Source organism: Nicotiana attenuata, chromosome 6 (genome assembly GCF_001879085.1).
Source record: "Nicotiana attenuata strain UT chromosome 6, NIATTr2, whole genome shotgun sequence".
Taxonomy (NCBI): domain Eukaryota; kingdom Viridiplantae; phylum Streptophyta; class Magnoliopsida; order Solanales; family Solanaceae; genus Nicotiana; species Nicotiana attenuata.
In genome coordinates this window covers 13,060,939-13,081,520 of record NC_031994.1, presented here as the reverse complement: position 1 = coordinate 13,081,520, position 20,582 = coordinate 13,060,939, and the positions used below count along the sequence as shown (strand labels likewise).

The 20,582-nt window shown below is 38.6% G+C and overlaps 1 protein-coding gene across 1 annotated transcript; it reads left to right on the top strand.

Moving 5' to 3' along the window:
* Positions 9,765-14,646, top strand: LOC109226612. The gene is made up of 8 exons (XM_019391431.1): positions 9,765-10,175; positions 10,973-11,112; positions 11,237-11,336; positions 11,540-11,638; positions 11,960-12,307; positions 13,411-13,503; positions 13,615-13,821; positions 14,084-14,646. Exons 1-8 carry the CDS (start codon positions 9,858-9,860, stop codon positions 14,345-14,347), a joined length of 1,569 nt encoding a protein of 522 aa, XP_019246976.1. The 5' UTR covers positions 9,765-9,857; the 3' UTR covers positions 14,348-14,646.

Below are 20,582 nucleotides of genomic sequence, written 5' to 3'. Positions count from 1 at the left end.
TCAAGTTCGTCGGTCTTCAAGTTTCAGTCTTCAAATTCGTCGGTCTTAAAGTTGATTTTCTTAAGCCCTCCGAATCTTCGAGTTGAAGTCTGCAAAGTCCGCAAAATCTTCAAAGTTCTCTAAGTGTTCAAGTTGATGTCGTCTTCGAGTTGAAGCTTTATAACTTTCCAATCTTAAGGTGGACATATAAGTCCCTTTGCACCTTAAGTTGGCCTCTCCGATAGTCGGGCCATTTTGAGAGTAATCTCTCCGATAGTCAAGTCACATTCTGTGGCCGTTTTGAGAGTAATCTCTCCGATAGTCAAGCCACATTCTGGGGTCGTTTTGAGAGTAATCTCTCTGATAGTCAAGCCACATTCTGTGGCCGTTTTGAGAGTAATATCTCCGATAGTCAATCCACATTCTGTGGACATATAAGTCTTCCAATCTTAAGGTGGACATATGAGTCCCTTTGCACCTTAAGTTGGCCTCACCGATAGTCGAGCCACATTGAGAGTAATATCTCCGATAGTTGGGCAGGGATGAGTACCCGTCCCCTCACACCCTAAGAGCGCCTCCTTCATGTGTGGATCTCGCTTGAACTACAAAAAAATGACAAAAGAAGGAAGCACACAAAAAAGAAGAAGAAGTTACCTTCGCGTTAATGCTTCCGAGTCCACAAAAATAGACTCAAGTGGTTTACAAATACTGTGAATTGATGCTCAACAAATATGAGCATGGGGTTTATATAGATACTTCAAGGAGGCTATGGGAAAGAAAATCCAGTGTGGGACGTAATTATTTCTCCTGATTCGAAGTGTTTACGCTGTAAGGCAAGGAAATGTTTTCTAATCCTATTTGGAGGTGTACAATTTGCGGTAGAAGTACCGAAGTGATAAAGGGGCCGTGATTAATTCAAAATTTTCTAAGCCTACAGGAATTAGAAAAGCAAAAGGATATGTTCCACTATAACTTGGTTGCCTTGGAAGACAAAAACGCAAGAAAAGACTTTTTGCACTTGGCATTTACTGTTTGTCCTTGAAAAGGATTCCAATATCTATGCAAATCCTAATATTGCTAAAGATATCTATGACAGATATATCTATGCAAATCCTTTTAAGTCCGCAGCACTTGGCATGCACGTAAATATCTATGACAGTAGGATTGGTAAAGTAGGAAGTCATATTGCTAAAGGAATTCAAGTCAATTGAAATTGTTTTGGAGCAAGTCATTGTAGAATCACTTACGTACATGAGATATGTTGGAGTACACAACAAGAAAAAAAAGGACGTATTTACCATTACTTCAAGCCTAGTTTTTAAAGTTTAGTATATCCACCTCTAAACTAGCCATGAAGTAGGGGGCATTTGTAGGCATACAAAATTTATTGGATTCAAATCCATAAAATAATTTGGATTATATTTCAAATTAAAGATATTTTAGTCCAAAACAAAATTTATTGGGCTAATATAATTGAATTAATAATTTCAATATAAATAAATTAAATAAATAAGTCTTAATCCATTGGGCTAGCCCATTTAATTGGGCTAAAATGATGAGCCCACTTTATTAAGCCCAAAATGTCATCTTCCTAGAGGCCCAGTTTGGTGCCACGTGTCAAATGACGTGGCGCGCCTAGTCAAATGGAAGAGCCATAAGATTGTGCCACATATCAAAATGACAAAGCATGCCAAGTCACACTAAAAGGCCAATGAAATCGTGCCACGTGTGCAAGTGACATGTTCTGGCCAATCAAATGCGGTCATGTCACACTTCAATTTGATTGGTCGAAAAGAGTTTGTTCTTATCATAACTCTTCCCTTCCACAACTATAAATAGGGGTCTTCATAACTCAAAAAAGACACCAGAAGTTATAATAAGAAGCAAGAGAGAGCTCGTGGATCAAACACCGCAAATTCCTCCACAAGTTTCAAGCTTCAAGCAATCAAGTTCAAGTTCAAGTTCAACAAATCAAGTTCAAGCTCAAGAACGAAGAACAAATCAAGTTCAAGCTCAAGAATGAAGAACAAATCAAGGTTCAAGGAGTGCGAGTTCAAATCAAAGTTCGTGCTAGTTGAATTCAAGATCATCGTTCATGGCAACAAACATAGATTCAAGATCAAGCTCAAAGGCCCTTGAATTTATTTACAATTGGAAAGAAGAATCAGAGGATCCATAGAGATTGTAACACTCAAATATTCGAACTAAAATAATACGATTGTTGCGATATTTTCGGTCTTGATTTTAATTTCTCGACGCAAATTTATTGTCTACAACATAATTTCAATGTTATGCGTTAGCAATACTTCCATTCCTACCTACTTTGGCATTGCGAATTTCAAATACTTTTAATCATATAATATTATATTATGCATATTACTTTTCTATGTAGTTCTATAATACGACATATTATTTTAAAAAAATTACTAAAATTAATATTTTAATTAATTTCATTCTAAAAATTAGATACACCGATCGTCCTATTGCTTCCAGTAAAAAGAAAGCCAGGGACTCAAAATTGATATTCAGAGGCCAAAACCAATGAATTTACTTTGCCTCGGTATTTCCGTTTATCTTCATTGTCTTTTTTTTTTTTTTTTAGCGTATAGTTCCTTCTATTTTCGTTTTGATAGAAAGCTCCTTTAATAATACCTACAGTATGCTTTATGTAACAGCGAGAAACCATTTGCCGCACCTAGAGAGTGAAGGCCTATCACGTCACCCAAGACCCGAAATAGTATCCGTTGTAATTATATTTTTGATCTCATTTCATTGTAGTAATATATATATTGATGACAGGCGGCTATAGTTACGTATTTTAGTCGATTATTACATTCTAATTTACTGCATTAAGCTTTAATCGCTAGTGTTTTGCATTAATAATGTGTTTTATGTATTGTAGGAGTGATTCCGGGCTATGTAGATGTTATGAAATGAATTCAAGTGATTTGGAGCTTCGAAGTCTGAGTAAAAGCCCAAGGAATTAAGCCGGGATCGTGTTCAGGGATCAACAGATGATAATTAAGAACGAACGAAGAAACAAGTAGGCATATTGCGCACTGTCTAGTAAAATGCACATAACTTTTTGCTCAGAAATCCATTTGGGCTCCGCAATATATGGTTGGAAAGCCAACTCAAAGGGCTACAACTTTCATGTTTCACGTTTTTCCAGATTTCCAACAGAACAAGGTGAAAAGTGCGCGTCAAGTGCGCAGCCGCGCTCGTCAGGCAAAATCAAAGTGGATATGAGCGGTCCAACCGTGGTCCAACCACGGCCACGCACGTTCTATCCGGGAAAGGTATCCTTTTTCGCGTAGGAGAAAGTGTAATTGTTTGGGCCCGACCCTACTTGGTATATATACATGAAAAAATGGTATTTTGAGCACCTTTGACATACTTTTGACATAATTTAGACCTAAAGAGGCTAAGGAGACGGGGATTCGACCTAAGGAAGCAAGAACACACTAAGAGCAAGGCGGAGAATTCTTCTACGAGTTTTTCACTTCCTTCTTCCTATTTTCCATTATTGGTTATGAACTCTAGTATTGTAATTTTGCATACTATTATGAATAGCTAATTTGTTATCTAGGGTTTTGATGGAACCTATTGGAGGATGATTTTCCTGTTACATTAATATAGATTTGCTGTAGTATTTTCTCTATTTGTTCAACTACGTTATTATTGTGGTTGGTTGAAGATCTCTCAGTCGATTGTGCCTATTTAGTGTGTATTACTCGGGAGAGAGTGCATATTTAGGTAGTTGTTGAACAACATCACTCCTAACGTATATGAGGGATCAATACGGAGGGTTTAAAGGTGGGATTAGGGATAACGAAACCTTGGGTGCGATCCGAGTGAGCCGTACTTAATGCCAGCTAGTGTAATTCGGGAGAATATGTCTAGTAAATTATGGTAATTACTCGGGAGAGAGTTACGACAGTCAAAGCGTTCATGATCGGTAGAGAATACTTAGGTGAATTTATAGAAAACATAGCGGGAAGGATTCCGACAATAGGGGAAATCATAACTCTAGACCTCCTTAATCTTGTCTCTAACCCTTAGCAAGAATCTTAATATCTATAAGTTAGGAATTGTTCAAGCTTGTCTTCTTGGTGATATTAAACAGTTGTAGTTAAGCCTTAGTTCTCTGTGGGATTCGACTCCGGACTTGTAAGTCGGATTATATTTGCAACGACCGCTTAGTCCTTTTTATAAGGCATAGTTGGGCGTGATCATATATCCTTTTTAATTTTTGAAAAAGAGTGAATTTTAGGTTTCTTTTAGAAAATATAAATTAGTATCTTCATTTTACCATTAATCACATGATTTGTTGGACTCCGTTCAATATAAAAATCACTCGTATATAAGAAGAGAAAATGAAAAAACATATAAACTCTTACTCTAATAAACACAATTGAACTCTCACTCCACTGATTTCAAAAATAATTGCATACCTTACATATATTTAATTTTGAAATTAATGTAGAATAAATTAAAAATGGAATTCTTTACCTCGAAAATACGAGTAATAATTAAATTTGATTCATGATTTTAAATATACGTAATTTAGTTCAATACTAATAAATAACCAAGAAATCTGAAGTATAAATGAAAGAAATAAGTAAGATCAAACCAGTAAGTAAGTCAGTCTCGACCTCGAGGTGAAGCAAGAACACTTAAGCAAGAACAATAGATTTAAAGAGCAATTCTGATGAACAATTAGCGAGAAAGTAAGAGAGTATATTCTTTGCCAATGATTGATGATCTTTACAAATGATTGGGGTCCCCTTTATATAATAGGGGAACCCTAAATAAGGTACATTTCTATTTACAATAAGAATCTTATTGGGACAGCTGTCTAACCGCCTAGTACAGAGTCGTACAAATCTATTCCGGAATTTACGGCGCGATCTTGGGGGCGTGGCAGGAATCTAGCTCATTGTGTTATAAATCCATAACGATATTATCTCGAGGCTGGTCATATTAGGCTCCGACGTTCCTCGAACACTTAGTTCTTCGAGCTTTGTACTCGATCGTCGAGCTCGAGCTTGGCCCATCGAGCTCGAACTCGATACATCCTGGACTCGGGCTTAAGGCGACCCCTCGAGCCCGGAAAATCGGGCATACCTGATTTCGACCGTATACAGATAGTCCCCACGTTTCTTAGAGTAAAATGATAAGAAACGATTTGATCTTCGATGCTCCGACGCCTTGATCATGATGTCAGTCTCGTGATGTCAACGTCTGAAGTGATTGAAAAGTTGCTTCAGCGTAGTTCCCAAGGACATTAATTGGAGGCGACTAATGGTCGGCTATTTGGCTTTCCCAAACCGTTTAAGTGGCCTCTATAAATAGGCCAATTTCACAATTTTTGCAAACTTTACTTCTCAATTCATCCTTAAAACCTTTCTAGCCTCTCTACTTCACTAAGTTCACCCTTTTTTCAATTTGCTCCTACTGCCGCATCAACTACTTCTCTTCTCTTGAATTTCTAAATCATAATGGCTAAAATATCTAAAACCGTTCCTCAGAAAGAAAAAGATTCCTCCTCATCGCGGCCGGCCAGATGTAGAACGATGGTGCCACCTCGTATCGAGGAGTGCATTCCCGGACCATGTGAGCTAACTTCCGAAATTAAAATCGATAAACCTGCTTCGACACCAGGCCGTTGCGAGCCCATGTCTCGATACATCTGTTTGATCACTGAAGATGAACTTGAGTAGGTGAAAAAGGATTGCAATTGGGAAAATAAGGACATTGTGATCCTTTCTCCTGAAAAGGACATCACCATCCATAAGGTAGGGTACTTATGCGTGTATACCTACCCTTTCACCATCGTAGATCCAGCTCTGGGATCCATAGACCCAGTGATTCTTGATTTCTGTCAACAATACCAGGTGACATTTGGCCAGATTTAACCTTCTTTCTGGCGCATCGTTAATTTGATCAGATATTTCTCGGGCTTGGTCGAGGGGATGCCTTTTACCCTCGACCACTTGATCAGGCTATACAGCCATCGCCTTTATTGAGGGGTCTGATAAAGCTTCAGCAGCGATCCTTGAAATCTTTTTTCTCGAGCATCGATGAGGACAAGGATAGAGGATGGATGAGCCGGTTTGTCCGAGTCAGGACCTCCGATCTGACTCCTGCTGAGAGGATGCCATTCCCCGAGGAGTGGAACATGAAACGTAAGTACAAATTTATCGATGGTGATTAATACCCTGCTTTCCCTACTTTTTCTCGATCTAATTCTTTTCTGATGATGCAACTGTTGCTTGGTTTTCTGGTGCGGTCCCGGACCTCGCAGGCAGGGTCCGGCAACGGCCTCAGTTTGACGCCCACCGTGGCATCACCCTCAGACTGGAGCCTCCTTTTTTGCTTTACCAGTTTGAACCTGGGGTCGAGGCCTAGCCGGTGTGTTGTTATTTTCAGTGGGATCCCTGTCATGTCTAAATGGGACCAAGCAAAACAATTTATATTATCAATTAGACATTGAATGAGTTTTTTCCTGAGTTTGAGGGTTAACCCGTACCCAGGTATACCTTTCTTTCGGGCATGTATTCGATCAGTATGATCTGTTCCAGTTCCTCGACCGTCAACTTGGATGCATCGGACTCTTCGGGAATGATGAAAGTTCGAGGAGTAAGGAGATCCTCCTCGTCTTCGATTACCTATTCTTCTAGTTCGGTCGAGGCTGGGATTGGTGATTGCTATTTGGCCGTCTGCTTATCTTTGGTGCTCGATTTTTATGAGATCGAAGGTACTGGTACCGGTATCACCTCTTCGACTGCAAACATCTCTTTTGCAGCGTGCTGTTCTCCGTAAACCGTTTTCACAACATCCGCTGTTGGGAATTTAATCATCTGATGAAGGGTCGAAGGTACTGCCCTCATGTTGTGTATCCATGGCCTCCCGTAAAGTGCATTATACCTCATGTTGCCTTTGATGACATGGAATTTTGTATCCTGGATGGTACCGGCCACGTTCACCGGTAGGATATCTCCCCCTTTGTTGTTTCGCTTACCATGTTGAAGCCATTTAGGACTCGGGATGCAGGTACAATTTGGTCCTGAAGGCCGAGTTGCTCTAAGACCCTCGATCTGATTATGTTTGCTGAGCTACCTGGATCCACTAGAACACGTTTAACTTGAATTTTATTTAACAAAATAGAAATTACCAGGGCGTCATTGTGCGGCAGAGATATGCCTTCCGCTTCCTCGTTATTGAACAATAGGACGCCCTCGGGCACATAGCTTCGAGTCCGTTTTTCCCCGGTGATCGACACCTTGGTGCATTTGAATATAGGCCCTTGTGGAACATCGACACCGCCCACGATCATATGAATTACGTGTTGCGATTCCTCCTGCTCATTTTTTCTTTTTGCATCTCTTTCCCTGAAGTGGTTCTTAGCTCGATCACTAAGAAGTTCTCGAAGATGACCCTCATTGAACAACCGAGCTACCTCCTCTGTCAGCTGCATGTAGTCTTCGGTTCTATGGCCATGTGTGCTATGATACTTACACATCAGGTTCGGATTCTTTTGAGAAGGATCAGTTTGTATAGGCCTGGGCCACCTGGTGTCTTTGATTCTTCCAATTGCTGGCACGATCCCCGATGCATCTACACTGAAATTATACCCCAACAATCGAGGTTCTTTCGCGGGGTCGGTATGTTTATCAAAACCATTCTTACTCAAGAGTCCCCGAGAGCTTTGACCTCAATCAGATTCTGCTTTAATTGTCGTGACGCGATCGAACTCCGTTCATTCAAGCCATGCATAAAAGCCTGTACAACCTAGTCATCTGAGACCGGTGGTAGTTCCATTCTCTCCATTTGAAAATGGGACACGAACTCCCTTAACATCTCATCGTTCCTATGTCTTATCTTAAAAACATCCGATTTCCTTGTTGCCACCTTTATTGCCCCGGCATGTGCTTTCACGAAGGCGTCTCCTAACATAGCAAACGGATCGATAGAGTTCAGGGGCAAGTTGTGATACCAAATCATGGCTCCTTTCGACAATGTTTCCCTAATCTTTTTCAACGATACTAATCATCATCATTCAAGTCGTTTCCTTTAATCCCGCAAGTGTATGAAGTAATATGCTCGTTAGGGTCGGTTGTCCCTTTGTATTTAGGTATATCAGGCATGCAAAACTTTTTAGGAATGGGCATTGGAGCCATGCTCTGAGGGAATGGTTTTTGTATGAATTTTTTGGCATCTAAACCTTTCAAGACCGGGGGTGCCCCCGGTATTTGATCAACACAGGAGTTATAAGTCTCAACTTTTTTGTCATTATCCTCAATCTTCTTTTCCCCGGACTCGATTCTCGTGGTGAGTTCCTCGAGCATCCTCATAATTGTGGGATCAGTCCCCGAGCCATTACCGTTTGATCTTTCCGTTATCGGCTAAGTACGTCGAGTGTTTTCTGGTTCGACTATACTTGGAGTTTTATGTTGACTCTGAAGCTGAGCGATAGCAAACTGTTGAGCTTGTAGCATCTCGAATATTACTTGGAAGCTGACTCCCCTGTCTCCTAGACCTTGTATTCCTTGGCCACCAGGGCGGGCTTCCCTACGTACATTTCCTCCGGGGTCCGCGCCTAAATCCGCATCCAAAGCAATGTGCAACTAACATAGACTGGTTCCCCATTTGGCACTTCCACAGGGTTAATCAGTGGTACACCGACCCCTACATTGTTGTTTTCCCCATGAAATCCAAGACCCTTATCACTGTGAATGGGTGCGTTTTGCGAGTTTGACATATCTTAACCTGGAAGCAAGAATTCTTGACAAGAACAAGTGTGAAAATAACATGTGTTATCAGAATCAGTATTGAAATAAATACTATTATCTTTAGCCCACAATGGGCACCAAACTGTTTACCGAAATATAAGAATAACAATTAAATTTGATTTATGATTTTAAAGATACGTGATTTAGTTCAATACTAATTAATAACCAAGAAATCTGAAGTATAAATGAAAGAAATAAGTAAGATCAAACCAGTAAGTAAGTCAATCTCGACCTGAGCTAAGGTGACCTCGAGGTGAAGCAAGAACAATAAAGTTAAAGAGCAATTTTGATGAACAATGAGCGAGAAAGTAAATGAGTATATTCTTTGCCAATGTTATCTTTACAAATGATTGGGGTCCCCTTTATATAATAGGGGAACCCTAAATAAGGTACATTTCTATTTACAATAAGAATCTTATTGGGATAGCTGTCTAACCGCCTAGTACGGAGTCCTACAAATCTATTCGGGGATTCACGCCGCGATCTTGGGGACGTGGCCGGAATCTAGCTCATTCTGTTATAATTCCATAACAGCATTATCTCGAGGCTGGTCATTTTAGGCTCCGACGTTCCTCGAACACTTAGTTCTTCGAGCTTTGTACTCTGTCGTCGAGCTCGAGCCTGGTCCATGGAGCTCGAACTCGACCCATCCTGGACTCGGGCTTAATGCGACCCCTCGAGCCCGAGAAATCGGGCATACCTGATTTCGACCGTATACAAAATACAATAAAAAAAATTCATATAAGTGATATATACTAGTGGGAAATATATTTCAGACTTATTAGAAAACTATAAATAATGTATTATTATTTTATTTAATATGGTAATGATATGAGCTTAGCCTAAAAATAAAGTAAAAATTCTTATAGTGGACGATTTTAATTTCTTACATTTTATGACCAAAACAAACACATTAGTCCTAACCTAAAATGGGACAAAGAGATTACAATAATTCGAATTATTACATCATCAATATAAAATTGTTCAATAGCTGCACACCTTTCGAAGAGAAAAAAGTAGCGGAAATCAACTCTGTCTCTTTCTCTAGATGCGAGAACCCTCATCAATCGCCCTCTCCGTAAAATGCATCCTCTGTCCTCTTCTTCCCCGCCGCAGTTACCTAACGACTCCAGTGACAGCGGTGTCTCCGCCGAGCGCCGTCTTCGTGAGGCGGAGGAACGCTTGAGAGAGGCAATTGAAGAGCTTCAGCGCCGGCAACGTCGTGCCCGGGGTTTATACCCGCCCTGTGACCATGCCGATGAATCCTGCGTTGCCAACGCTATCGGTAACGTTTGCCAAAGTTTTCTTCTCTCTTACGGTGTGCGCGTTGGCATCGGAATTCTCCTCCGCGCTTTTAAGCTCGCTCGCGGCCAATCCTATTCCTCCCTACTTGATCTCAAGGTTCTATAAATTCGGAAACTCTGTTTATTTATCAATTACGTACGTTAGATTAATTTATCAATTGTTTGATTGATGATTCATTGGTTTTACTTTCTTTTTGCCTTTTACTGATCTCAACTGTGTTACATTTCTGAAATTGCTTCTATTCTGATGAAATTTGTTTTAGGATTTATATTTTATTTCCGAAATTGCTTAAGTTCTTATGAAATTTGAATGAAATAATTTTCGGAAATACATGATTTAGTTCATGGAGTAAAGGGCATTTCGGCCTATAAGCATCGACGTCCTACTTAGCTTTGTGTTCTATATGTTTTATTTTATTTTATTTCAGCACTTGAAGAATATTGACTCTAGGTCTGAATAGATAGAATGGTTATGAATTTCTAGATATTTCTTGATTGAGCCTTAGTTTGATTGATTGATATATTGATGAATGGTTATCAATTCCGAGATAGGATATGTTGGTGGAGTACCATAGTAGATGATTATGCTCCAAGTTCTTTAGTGCCCTGGAAAGCCCAGACTTTTTCCTTGTAGTGGTTCTTGTTTCTCCTTTGTCTTTTCCAGCCTCTTGATAAGTTTTATTGTAATTTCTAACCTCAGGAAGTTTAGTGAATTAATTTAGCAATTTCACTGGGGCATAAAAGCTGAATGGAGGTTATTCAGGTCTCTAAAAACAATTTTAGAGTGCGTGTATGGGGATCTCTGTCTGTTCATCTGTTGTCCATCCGCCCGTCCATTGTCTCATGTATTTCATTTTTTGTTCTGTGCATTTTATAATCCTTGTGTTTTTGCAGCAACTTGTCTCCGAAAAAGATCTAATTGTAAGAGAGGAAGCATGTCGAATTGGTTTGCTCTTTGGAGGATTTACTGGTTCCTATCATGCTCTGAGATGCTTGCTGAGAAAGCTGAGGAGAAAAGAGACACCTCTAAATGCGTAAGTATAGAATGCTGAACTTAAAAGTTTTGACTTACTTTTTGGTGCTGTTGCTTTGAGAAGCTTTTGATACTTGATATCCTATCCAATAAATTTGACTTGGCTAAAGGGGATGATGGGGCAGAATTTTAGCAGGTTCAGTGGCAGGTCTGGCTATTTTAGCATTAGATGATTCCAACAGGCGGAGAACGCTTGCCTTGTATCTTTTGGCAAGGCTAGCACAGGTACATGCATGCCTTGGCTTCCTCCCCCACCCCCCACCCAGGACCAAAATAAGGAAAAAAAACCAATACGAAACAAAAAAAAAAAGGAAAAGAAAACAAATGAATACAGATAAAATCTGCTACTACTAGTACCTCCTATTATTTGAAGTCTTCCTTTTCTGTTTTTCTATTGGATCCTATTTTGATGACTTCACATTGGTCAGTGTGCATATAATTCTGCCAAAGCCAAGAAACGGTTTCATCTGTGGGGAAGTCACTGGAGTCACGGAGATTCTTTACTCTTTGCATTGGCATGTGCCCAGGTAATTTACATGGTGCTTAACCTTTTTGGCAAATGTATAAGAGCCTTTGTTACCCTTGTTTCAAATTCCTTATACTTACCTGCAGTTTGGTGGATTGGAAGGGGGTGACTAGGATATCATAAATGCTCAAATGTCCAAGTTTAAACACTAGGAGATTGAACTTCTTCTTCTGTACTTTCTTCTTTTTTCCTCTTTTTTAAAAATCATTTAAATATGCATAGGAGATTGAACTTCTCATATGATACTAGATAACTTGTTCTCTTTTACATTTGGACAAAGTTGTCACAAATCTAGTTTTGTTTTTAAAAAAATGTTTTGCAGGTCATGTATTCCTTCATCATGCGACCTGAGAGTCTTCCAAAAGCATATAAAGATTTCATTCAGAAGACTGGGCCAGTTGCAGCACCAGTCTACAAAGCTGTTAAGGATTGCTGCAGAGGCTCCCCAGTTGATGTTGCTTCATTACATGCTTATTTATCCAAAGCAAAGGGTTCTACTACTATGAACTTGGAAGAATTTCCATCTATTATCCCGTGTTCTGTAATTCACCCAGGCACCAACTCTTGCTTAGTTCATAATGCTAATGCAGCGGCAGCTACTTTCCGGAAGACATTTCCTCTTTACTTCTCTTTGACCTTTGTGCCCTTTGTCGTTCTACGCTTGCAGAAGGTACAATTTATTGGTCTCTGTTACTCCTATCTTTCTACTTTGATTTCTTGTTAAATCATATAGCTGAGCTGCTGGTACTTCTGTTAAACAAAATGGGATCATCATAGACCCACAAGATTGGTTTTCCTTGCTATATATGTTGGACTTTGTAGTGGTCAAATGTAGTTATATGGATAAATATAAAATATTCAAGCTATATTTTGACTAAGAAGAACATCCCCCCCCCCCCCCCCAAAAAAAAATAAAATAAAATAAAAAGGGAAATGAATAAGAAAAGTCAAAGTTTATACACTTGAGAAACAAGTGTATAAACTTGCCTTGTGTTTTTTAAGTTGCCTGGGTCCAGTACATAGCAGTATTATAAGGACCATGTGATGGACACAATGGCGGAGCCAGAATTCTTGCCGAGGGTGTTCAAACTTTAAAGAAACTAATAAAATTTTTTTGGATGAATGGGTGCACAAATTTTTTGGATCAAACTAAGCAACATTTAGCTAAACAATATAAACACTTGTAATCAAAACTAACATAAAAAGATAACAACAGAAACTTACTGATAAAAGTAAGCATAAAATCAAAAGAAAGAGAGAATCCAGAGGATTTGTAGTATGTAGAGAGCTTTTGTTGAAGAATTTTTTGTAAAGCTTGACTTTTAAATTATAAAATTTATTTAAGAAACAACATTTAATTTTAAAACTACTTTTAAGATTAGTTGTTTGTTTTTACACAATTTAAATTTTAAGAGTTATTTATTAGAAAAAAAAATTTGATTGAAAAAGAGTCAAATAGACCACATATGGTGGTCTCCATTTAGTTTTGGACTCTTGAACACTCTAGACTACTCGAGTGCCTCACTCAACCATATTAAGGGTGTTCAAAATGTAATATTTACTATATAAATTAATTTGATCTATACACATGGTATAATTTTTCGGCGAAGGGTGTTCGCTTGACCACCCTTGCCATAGTGTAGCTATGCCACTAGATGGACAATTACGAAGGTCTACCCTTTAAGTTATGTTATTGTTACCTAGAGTAGTAGAATTGCTACTAAAGTAGTGCTTTTGAAAACAATTGCTGATCTTATTTAAATGTTATCCCAGTTTATGGATGCTCCTACGCGCACCTGTTGGTATGCTCTTACAGGGGCTGTTCGCTCAACAACCTTCTTGTCCGCTTTTGTTGGAATCTTTCAGGTAGTTTATGTTCTGGATGCCTCATAGCTCTGGTAGTTCCAAGGCTCTTTTTGTGATGCTGCTGGTTGACTCACTTAGCTTTACTGATTAACTTCTCTATCTCAATAAAAGGCTGCCATATGTTCCCACCGGAAGGTGGCGTCAAAGGACCATAAGCTTGTATATTGGGTAGCTGGGGCTCTCTCAGGCCTCTCTGTGTTGCTGGAGAAGAAAGCTAGACGTGGCGAACTTGCCTTATATGTTCTTCCTCGAGCTGCAGATTCTTTGTGGTATATACTAGTGAATCGCCATTTGCTTCCGGCTATCAAGAATGCAGAGGTATCTTATCTCACCTTTAATGCAATTTGGTGCTTTGCGGTGTCAAACCACTCATAAAATTTCCTACAGTTTATGACTACTTTAATAGCTTACTTGTATAAATTTAACCATATATCCTGGATAAACATTGAAAGAATCGAACTACTTACGGGAAGTTTGTTCTTGAAATATTGGGTTTCTCTGAAAGTACAGTTTTTTCAAACATTAAAATTCATGAAATGAAACTTCTCAAGCAAATATGCGGTGTCTGATTGTTATACAGGTGCCCTTGTTTTGTGCCTGTATGGGTGGTATTATGTACTACTTGGAGCATGAACCAGACACGATGGCTCCCTTCCTCAGGGGCCTGATCCGCCGCTTCCTTGCTAGCAGAATCAGCAATCCTACTCCTCCGTCAAATAGAAGTGCCTCTTATACATATCTACACACTCTCGATGCCATGAAGGAGCCAAAAGTGCCAGATAATCGAGAGACTGAAACTTTAACTGCAGAGAAGTACAATCTTGAATCAATACCAGGACTTTGAGCAACTTTTTGACGCTCAGGCCAAGCTATGTTTTTCCTATTCATTATTCCATTTCATATTGGTTATCAGGCAGCTATTCCATGCTCATTTCAATTAAACTAGAACTTTGATCAAGTTTGATTCTTTCCCCTTCTTTACATAATTGATACATGGCCTAAAGTTCTCATTGTATGTAGGTGAAAGCTAGTAGTTCTGATGAGATACAAAATCTGATCTGATCTTGTAAATAAATGTAGCTTGTTTAGTTCCTGCTTTGACTGTCAGAGATGATATAGTAACTATACCATAGTTGTGTTTAACTGTTGAAGTTGATACAACTTAATTTAACATCATAAATAATCCACTTTTGATCCCCTGAGAATCAATGTTCATCATGGCGATTTACTATGCAGAGTCGCTCGTGCAGCTGAATTTCAGCCAAGTCATTGCACTATTATTATGATCACAGCGGCGGTCCTCTCACCCATTTATTGCCATTACTGTTATTTTCCCGGTAAGAATCAGGCTGCTTTAGCAAACTGTGCTCAGAAAGAAGCTTGGGATTATTGCGAAAACTGTGTTCGAACCTTTCCAATTAGATGGACAAATATGGGGGACAAATTAAAAAATAGTCAGATTTACAAGTGGTCATTCAAAAATAGCCATAGTTTCAAAAGTAATTGGACTTTAGCCACTTTTCATGTAGAGATAAATCTGAACGAGAACATTGTTCAAAATCCTGTAAATACTCTAGCAGGAGTTCCAACATAAGTATACTGGAACTCCAACATATTATAATGGAGTTTCAGCATAAGTATACTAGAACTCCAGCATAATGTATTGGAGTTCCAGTATAATATACCGGTCCAGTATAATATGTTGGAAGTTCATACACAGGTGTTTCAATTTCTAGTATATTATGCCGGAACTTTCCGCGTGTTGGAGTTCCAGCATAATATGCTAGAAGTTCATACATAGGTGCACCGATCTCCAGTATATTACGCTAGACCGGTCCCTGTTGCAGCAAAATAGTGGTTATTTTTCATTGACTTTGCAAACGCTGGCTATTTTTGAATGACCAGTCCGAAAACTAACTAGCCCGTGCTATTTTTACCAAATATGGGGGAAATGACCATGGGCTTCACCTGGGCCAAGTTGCATATGACTGTTGGTAATGGGCCTCACATTTCCTGTGAGTTGGGCCAAGACTTGTCATTCTTACCGTTCTATATCACATGAAATAAAGAAGAGAAAGAGAAGGGCGAGAGGTGAACTTGTTACTACTAATTAGGTAAGTTAGGTGCCGAGTCTATATAAAATACGTGCTTTATAAACCAACCAGAGTCTTCATCAGTAAACACACGTTCTGTGAGTTAACAACTATGTTTGCTTGGTGAAGGATTAATTAAAGATAAGAAGGAGCTTATCTTAGATTATAAATGATCTAAATTTGAAATTTTTATTATACATTGGGACCTTTTTTTGAAGTTGTTCAACTGAAAAAGAAAAGGCTATTAAGAGAAAAATTGTTGTGTCAATATTCTCTTTATTGTTATAAGCAGATGCATTGCCGTCCACTTATACCTTCCCCCCCCCCCCGTGGAGTAAAGTTCATGAAGATTAGTCTTCTATTTATTCTATATATTCATCATTTCTGTTGATGTTTATAAAATACTAGCCATTTTTTCTGTTGCTCATAGGTCCATACGAATATATCACCTTTTCATTGCTAACCTTCTATCTTAATTTTCGATTTTGCGCTATTTTGTTTTATTCCTATAAGTTCTCTCCAGACGCGAGATTGATCATAGTTCATAGGTGACCTCTATTGCAGTTTTTTTTTCTTTTAATTTCTTAAATGGAGCATTAATTGTTCAATAGACAAAAGCGAAATAACTAGATGTGAATGAACTCATACACCACAAATCGTCGAATATTATATAGATTAATTGAAGTCACATCTCGAATGGTTAAACCCTCGAAACATAGGAGGACATAGACAGACAATTCTTCTTTCGTAAAGAAAGAGTACATAACTTTAGTTACTTGTTCAGAAAACAGGTAGAAGCTTTTGCATCGTCTTCACCTTTTTTTTTTGTTGGCTTTGTTTAAGAAAAAAAGAAATCTGAGACGCAAAATTAAAATAATTGGTTCTACGCATGGGCGGATTTAAGGGGGCGTAAGGGGTTCACCCGAATCTCCTTCGCCGAAAAATTACACTATATATATAAGGCAAAATCTGTTTTCTACTTCCATATATTAAGTTTTGAACCCCCTTAACACAACCTAAAAGTATAGTTTAGTGGTCAAGGGGCAAAACCTTCATAAGGTCATAGGTTCAATTCCTACTAGCTACAAAAAAAAAAATTTTGAACCCCCTTCGTGGAGATCCTGCCTCCGCCACCGGTAACATCTTGTTACATCTATCAAAAAATAAGATGTTCAGCATCCCAAAGTACGTCAAACAAGGATGAACTCATATCAAACTGATCGAAGAAGTCAACATTTGCAGTATCAGAAATTGTACGCGGGCGACACTACTAAAAAACTATGTAAATTCGTCCACCGAAATCGGTTCGAAATTGATAAAAATCGATCAATTTCGACCATTTTTAACTGGTCGGAAATGATGTGTTATGTCTGAAAAAACAGGTGTCATGCGGAAGCTAGCAAAGCAAACCTTGAACGACGATAAATCATACAACAAAGAGGAATCTACCAAAAGAGACACAAACATTTAGCGTGGTTCGGTCAACTGACATACGTCCACAACAGAGATGAGCAATCCACTATAATAAAAGAGAGTACAAAATATCGAGAGAACAACCTCACAAAGAGGCAAACACAAGTGACACACTAACACTTGTCCCGTAAAGTCCCCCCCTACCCCCCCCCCCCCCCCCCCCTCCCCCTAAACAAGACTCTCAAGCCTCCTATGGCTACATTGTGGATGCTACTGAATGGAAGGATGGATCTTCAATTTATAGAACTCCAACCCTTTTTCTACAAGAAAAGGGACTAGCCAAATGTGGAAGAATTATATTTTCCTTCTAGGAAAACAAAAATCCAATTATGATAAATACGTTTTCCTTTCCTTCATGAAATAGGAAACCAATTCTGTTAAAAAAATCTAGACTAACACCTAACAATTCCTCCCCCTCCCCTGGCCTGAATTTTCTGACAAAATAAACTTGATCCACCTTCTTCGCATAGCCTTCAACAGGCCGCATCTCCAAATCTCCGCCACAAAGTTTGTCTCAACGTGCGTAGCACACCAGTCAAATTTCTCAGACAAAAATCACAATTATCGTCAAATATATTGCGGCTAGAACTTAACCTGCCAAGATGAACCTGTCTTGAACCTCGCTCTGATACCACTTGTTATGTTCGAAAAAGCAGGTGTCATGCGGAAGCTAGCAAAGCAAACCTTGAACGACGATAAATCATACAACAAAGAGGAATCTACCAAAAGAGACACAAACATTTAACGTGCTTTGGTCAACTGACCTACGTCCACAACGGAGATGAGCAATCCACTATAATAAAACAGAGTACAAAATATCGAGAGAACAACCTCACGAAGAGACAAACTTTGTGGTGGAGATTTGAGATGTGATCTGCTGAAGACTATGTAAAGAAGATGGATCAAGTTTATTTTGTCAGAAAATTCAGGCCAAGGGGGAGAACTGTTAGATGTTTGTCCAGATTTTCTTACCATAATTGGTTTTCCTATTTCATGAAGGAAAGGACAACATATTTACCATAATTGAATTTTTCTTTTCCTAGAGGAAAAATATAATTCTTCCATATTTGGCTAGTCCCTTTTCTTGTTGTAAAGGTTTGGAGTTCTATAAATTGAAAATCCGCCCTTCTCATTCAGTAGCATCCACAATGTAGCATATGAGGTTTGAGAGCCGTGTTTAGAGGGAAAACTTTATCGGACAAGTGTTAGTGTGTCACTTGTGTTTGCCTCTTCGTGAGGATGTTCTCTCAATATTTTGTACTCTCTTTTTATATAGTGGATAGCTCATCTCTGCCGTGGATGTAGGTCAGTCGACCGAACCACGTTATATGTTTGTGTCTCTTTTGGTAGATTTCTCCTTGTTGTCGTACTTATCATCTTTCAAGATTTGCTTTGCTGGCTTCCGCATGACACCTGACTTTTTCCGTCCTAACATGATGGTCGCTAATGCATACTGACCGATATCGGTTGGACCGAAGTCAGTCGGTTTATTCAAAGCGTTGACTGACTGTCAAACTTCAATTACCGACCGAAATCGGTCGGTACTAATTAATTTTTTTTTAATTTTTCAAATACCGATCGAAATCGATCGAAATTTAAATAAATAATTATTTGTAAATTGTAAAAAAAAATATAAATTCATAATTTCCGACCGAATTTCGTCGAAAATTTCAAAAACTAGAGATTTCATTTGAAATTTCCGACTGAATTCAGTCGGAAATTATGAATTTCTCGGCAAAAAAATTAATTTCTGACCGATTTCGGTCATGAAATATGGGTAAAAACTAGGCAGAAAATTCTTGTTTTTAAGCTACACCATATGCCAATTACAACCAATATCCATCCTTAATGGCAACATTACATTGCTGCCATTCAACCATAATTAATCAACAACAACAATTAACTAACTAACAACAACAACAACAATTAACCAACAACGCTAATAACAACCACAACAACAACGCCAACCACAACAACAACTATACAAATGTTCAATAACGAAATAATATCAACAATACAATCATCATTCAAAACTAGTCTCGACTAAATATTGACAAGTTCAATACTTTGTTTAGCAATACACACCATTCAATGAGTGTTTTATCTAGCATCATTTCAATATTCACTCCTAGAACCTTCATCGTCGGCATGGTTCGAAGGATTATCACATGGGGAAGGCTCACGAGACCGGAGAATGGGGAAAGCACCACTAGCAAGAAGATTGGCCAGTTGACCTTGAAGGGGATTAAATTGTTCGTCCTTCCTTTCTAGCTGAACTTGAAGGGTACCAAATTGTTCATCTCTCTTTTGTTCTCTAGCCTTTGTCTCGTCAAGCTCTGCTGTCAGCTTTGCGATCTTCTATTCCATAGACGAGATAGTTGACCTATCAATTGCCTCGTCTTGGGCAAAAGTCCCTATACCTTGCAATCCAGCCCTGTAGCGCCGAAATGATTTCTCTGGAAGGCCGTATGCTATCCCCTTTTTAGGACCACCAACAATATCCAACCATATCCTCTGCGCTTTTTCGTCTGAAAGGGTGGTCGCTCGCCTTGCTCATTCGGTGGCAAGCTCTGAGTGTACTCCTCCACATTAATCTTGTAGCGACCCTTTATTTATAAGATAGAAAAGTATTAACTATATAATATTATAAACATTTATAGTAGTTATAAAACTTACATATACAGTCTCCGTCCGGTCCTCGACCCATTTACTTGGATCTGTCAGTGTCTTCTTCTTCCGGATGTGAGTCTCCATGAAGAACTTATCATGAGTCATCTTCCTCCCGTATTTTTTTCCTACAAATATAATAAAACGTGTTAACTAAATTAACATATATAGATATAGTTTGATAAAAATAGATGTAAATATTTTAAGGAATTCTCATAGATGAGAGGCTAACTTAGACACCAATTTTTAACCTTATAGAAATCTTCAGGTATGTTGAAAGCTGGGTCAACTATTTCACTCATAAGGCCAATGAACGAATCCATTCCCGCTTGAGAAATATTGGTATCTAATTTGATACTAAATAATCTAACCACAACAGACAACTGAGAGTGCATACTCCCTTGTCTTAGTGGACGACTAGCGGCCTCTAACTGTTCATAAAAATATTTTGCCTCTTCGTTAGGAGGTTGTTCAACACTTTCATGGGTTTTAAAATCAAAGTGCATCACTAAAGTATCCGCAACCATTTCATGGTATCTAGGATGTTGAACGTTGTTCTCCACTGACCTACTACTTTCAGCAACAACTACGTTATGAAATACACCATCAGTACCATCAACCTCTCCACGACTAGTCCACACAAAATAATTATCTATAAAGATGAGTCGTAACATCCTCTGGACCAAAAAATTCAAACACTTGAACATAATTGAATTTTCAACTGATCCAATTATATTGAGTTGTATCCAATTACATTAAGTTGTATTAATACAATTTAATTCAATTATAGTAAGTTTCAATCGAACATAATTGAATTTTCAATAGATCCTATATATATATATATAT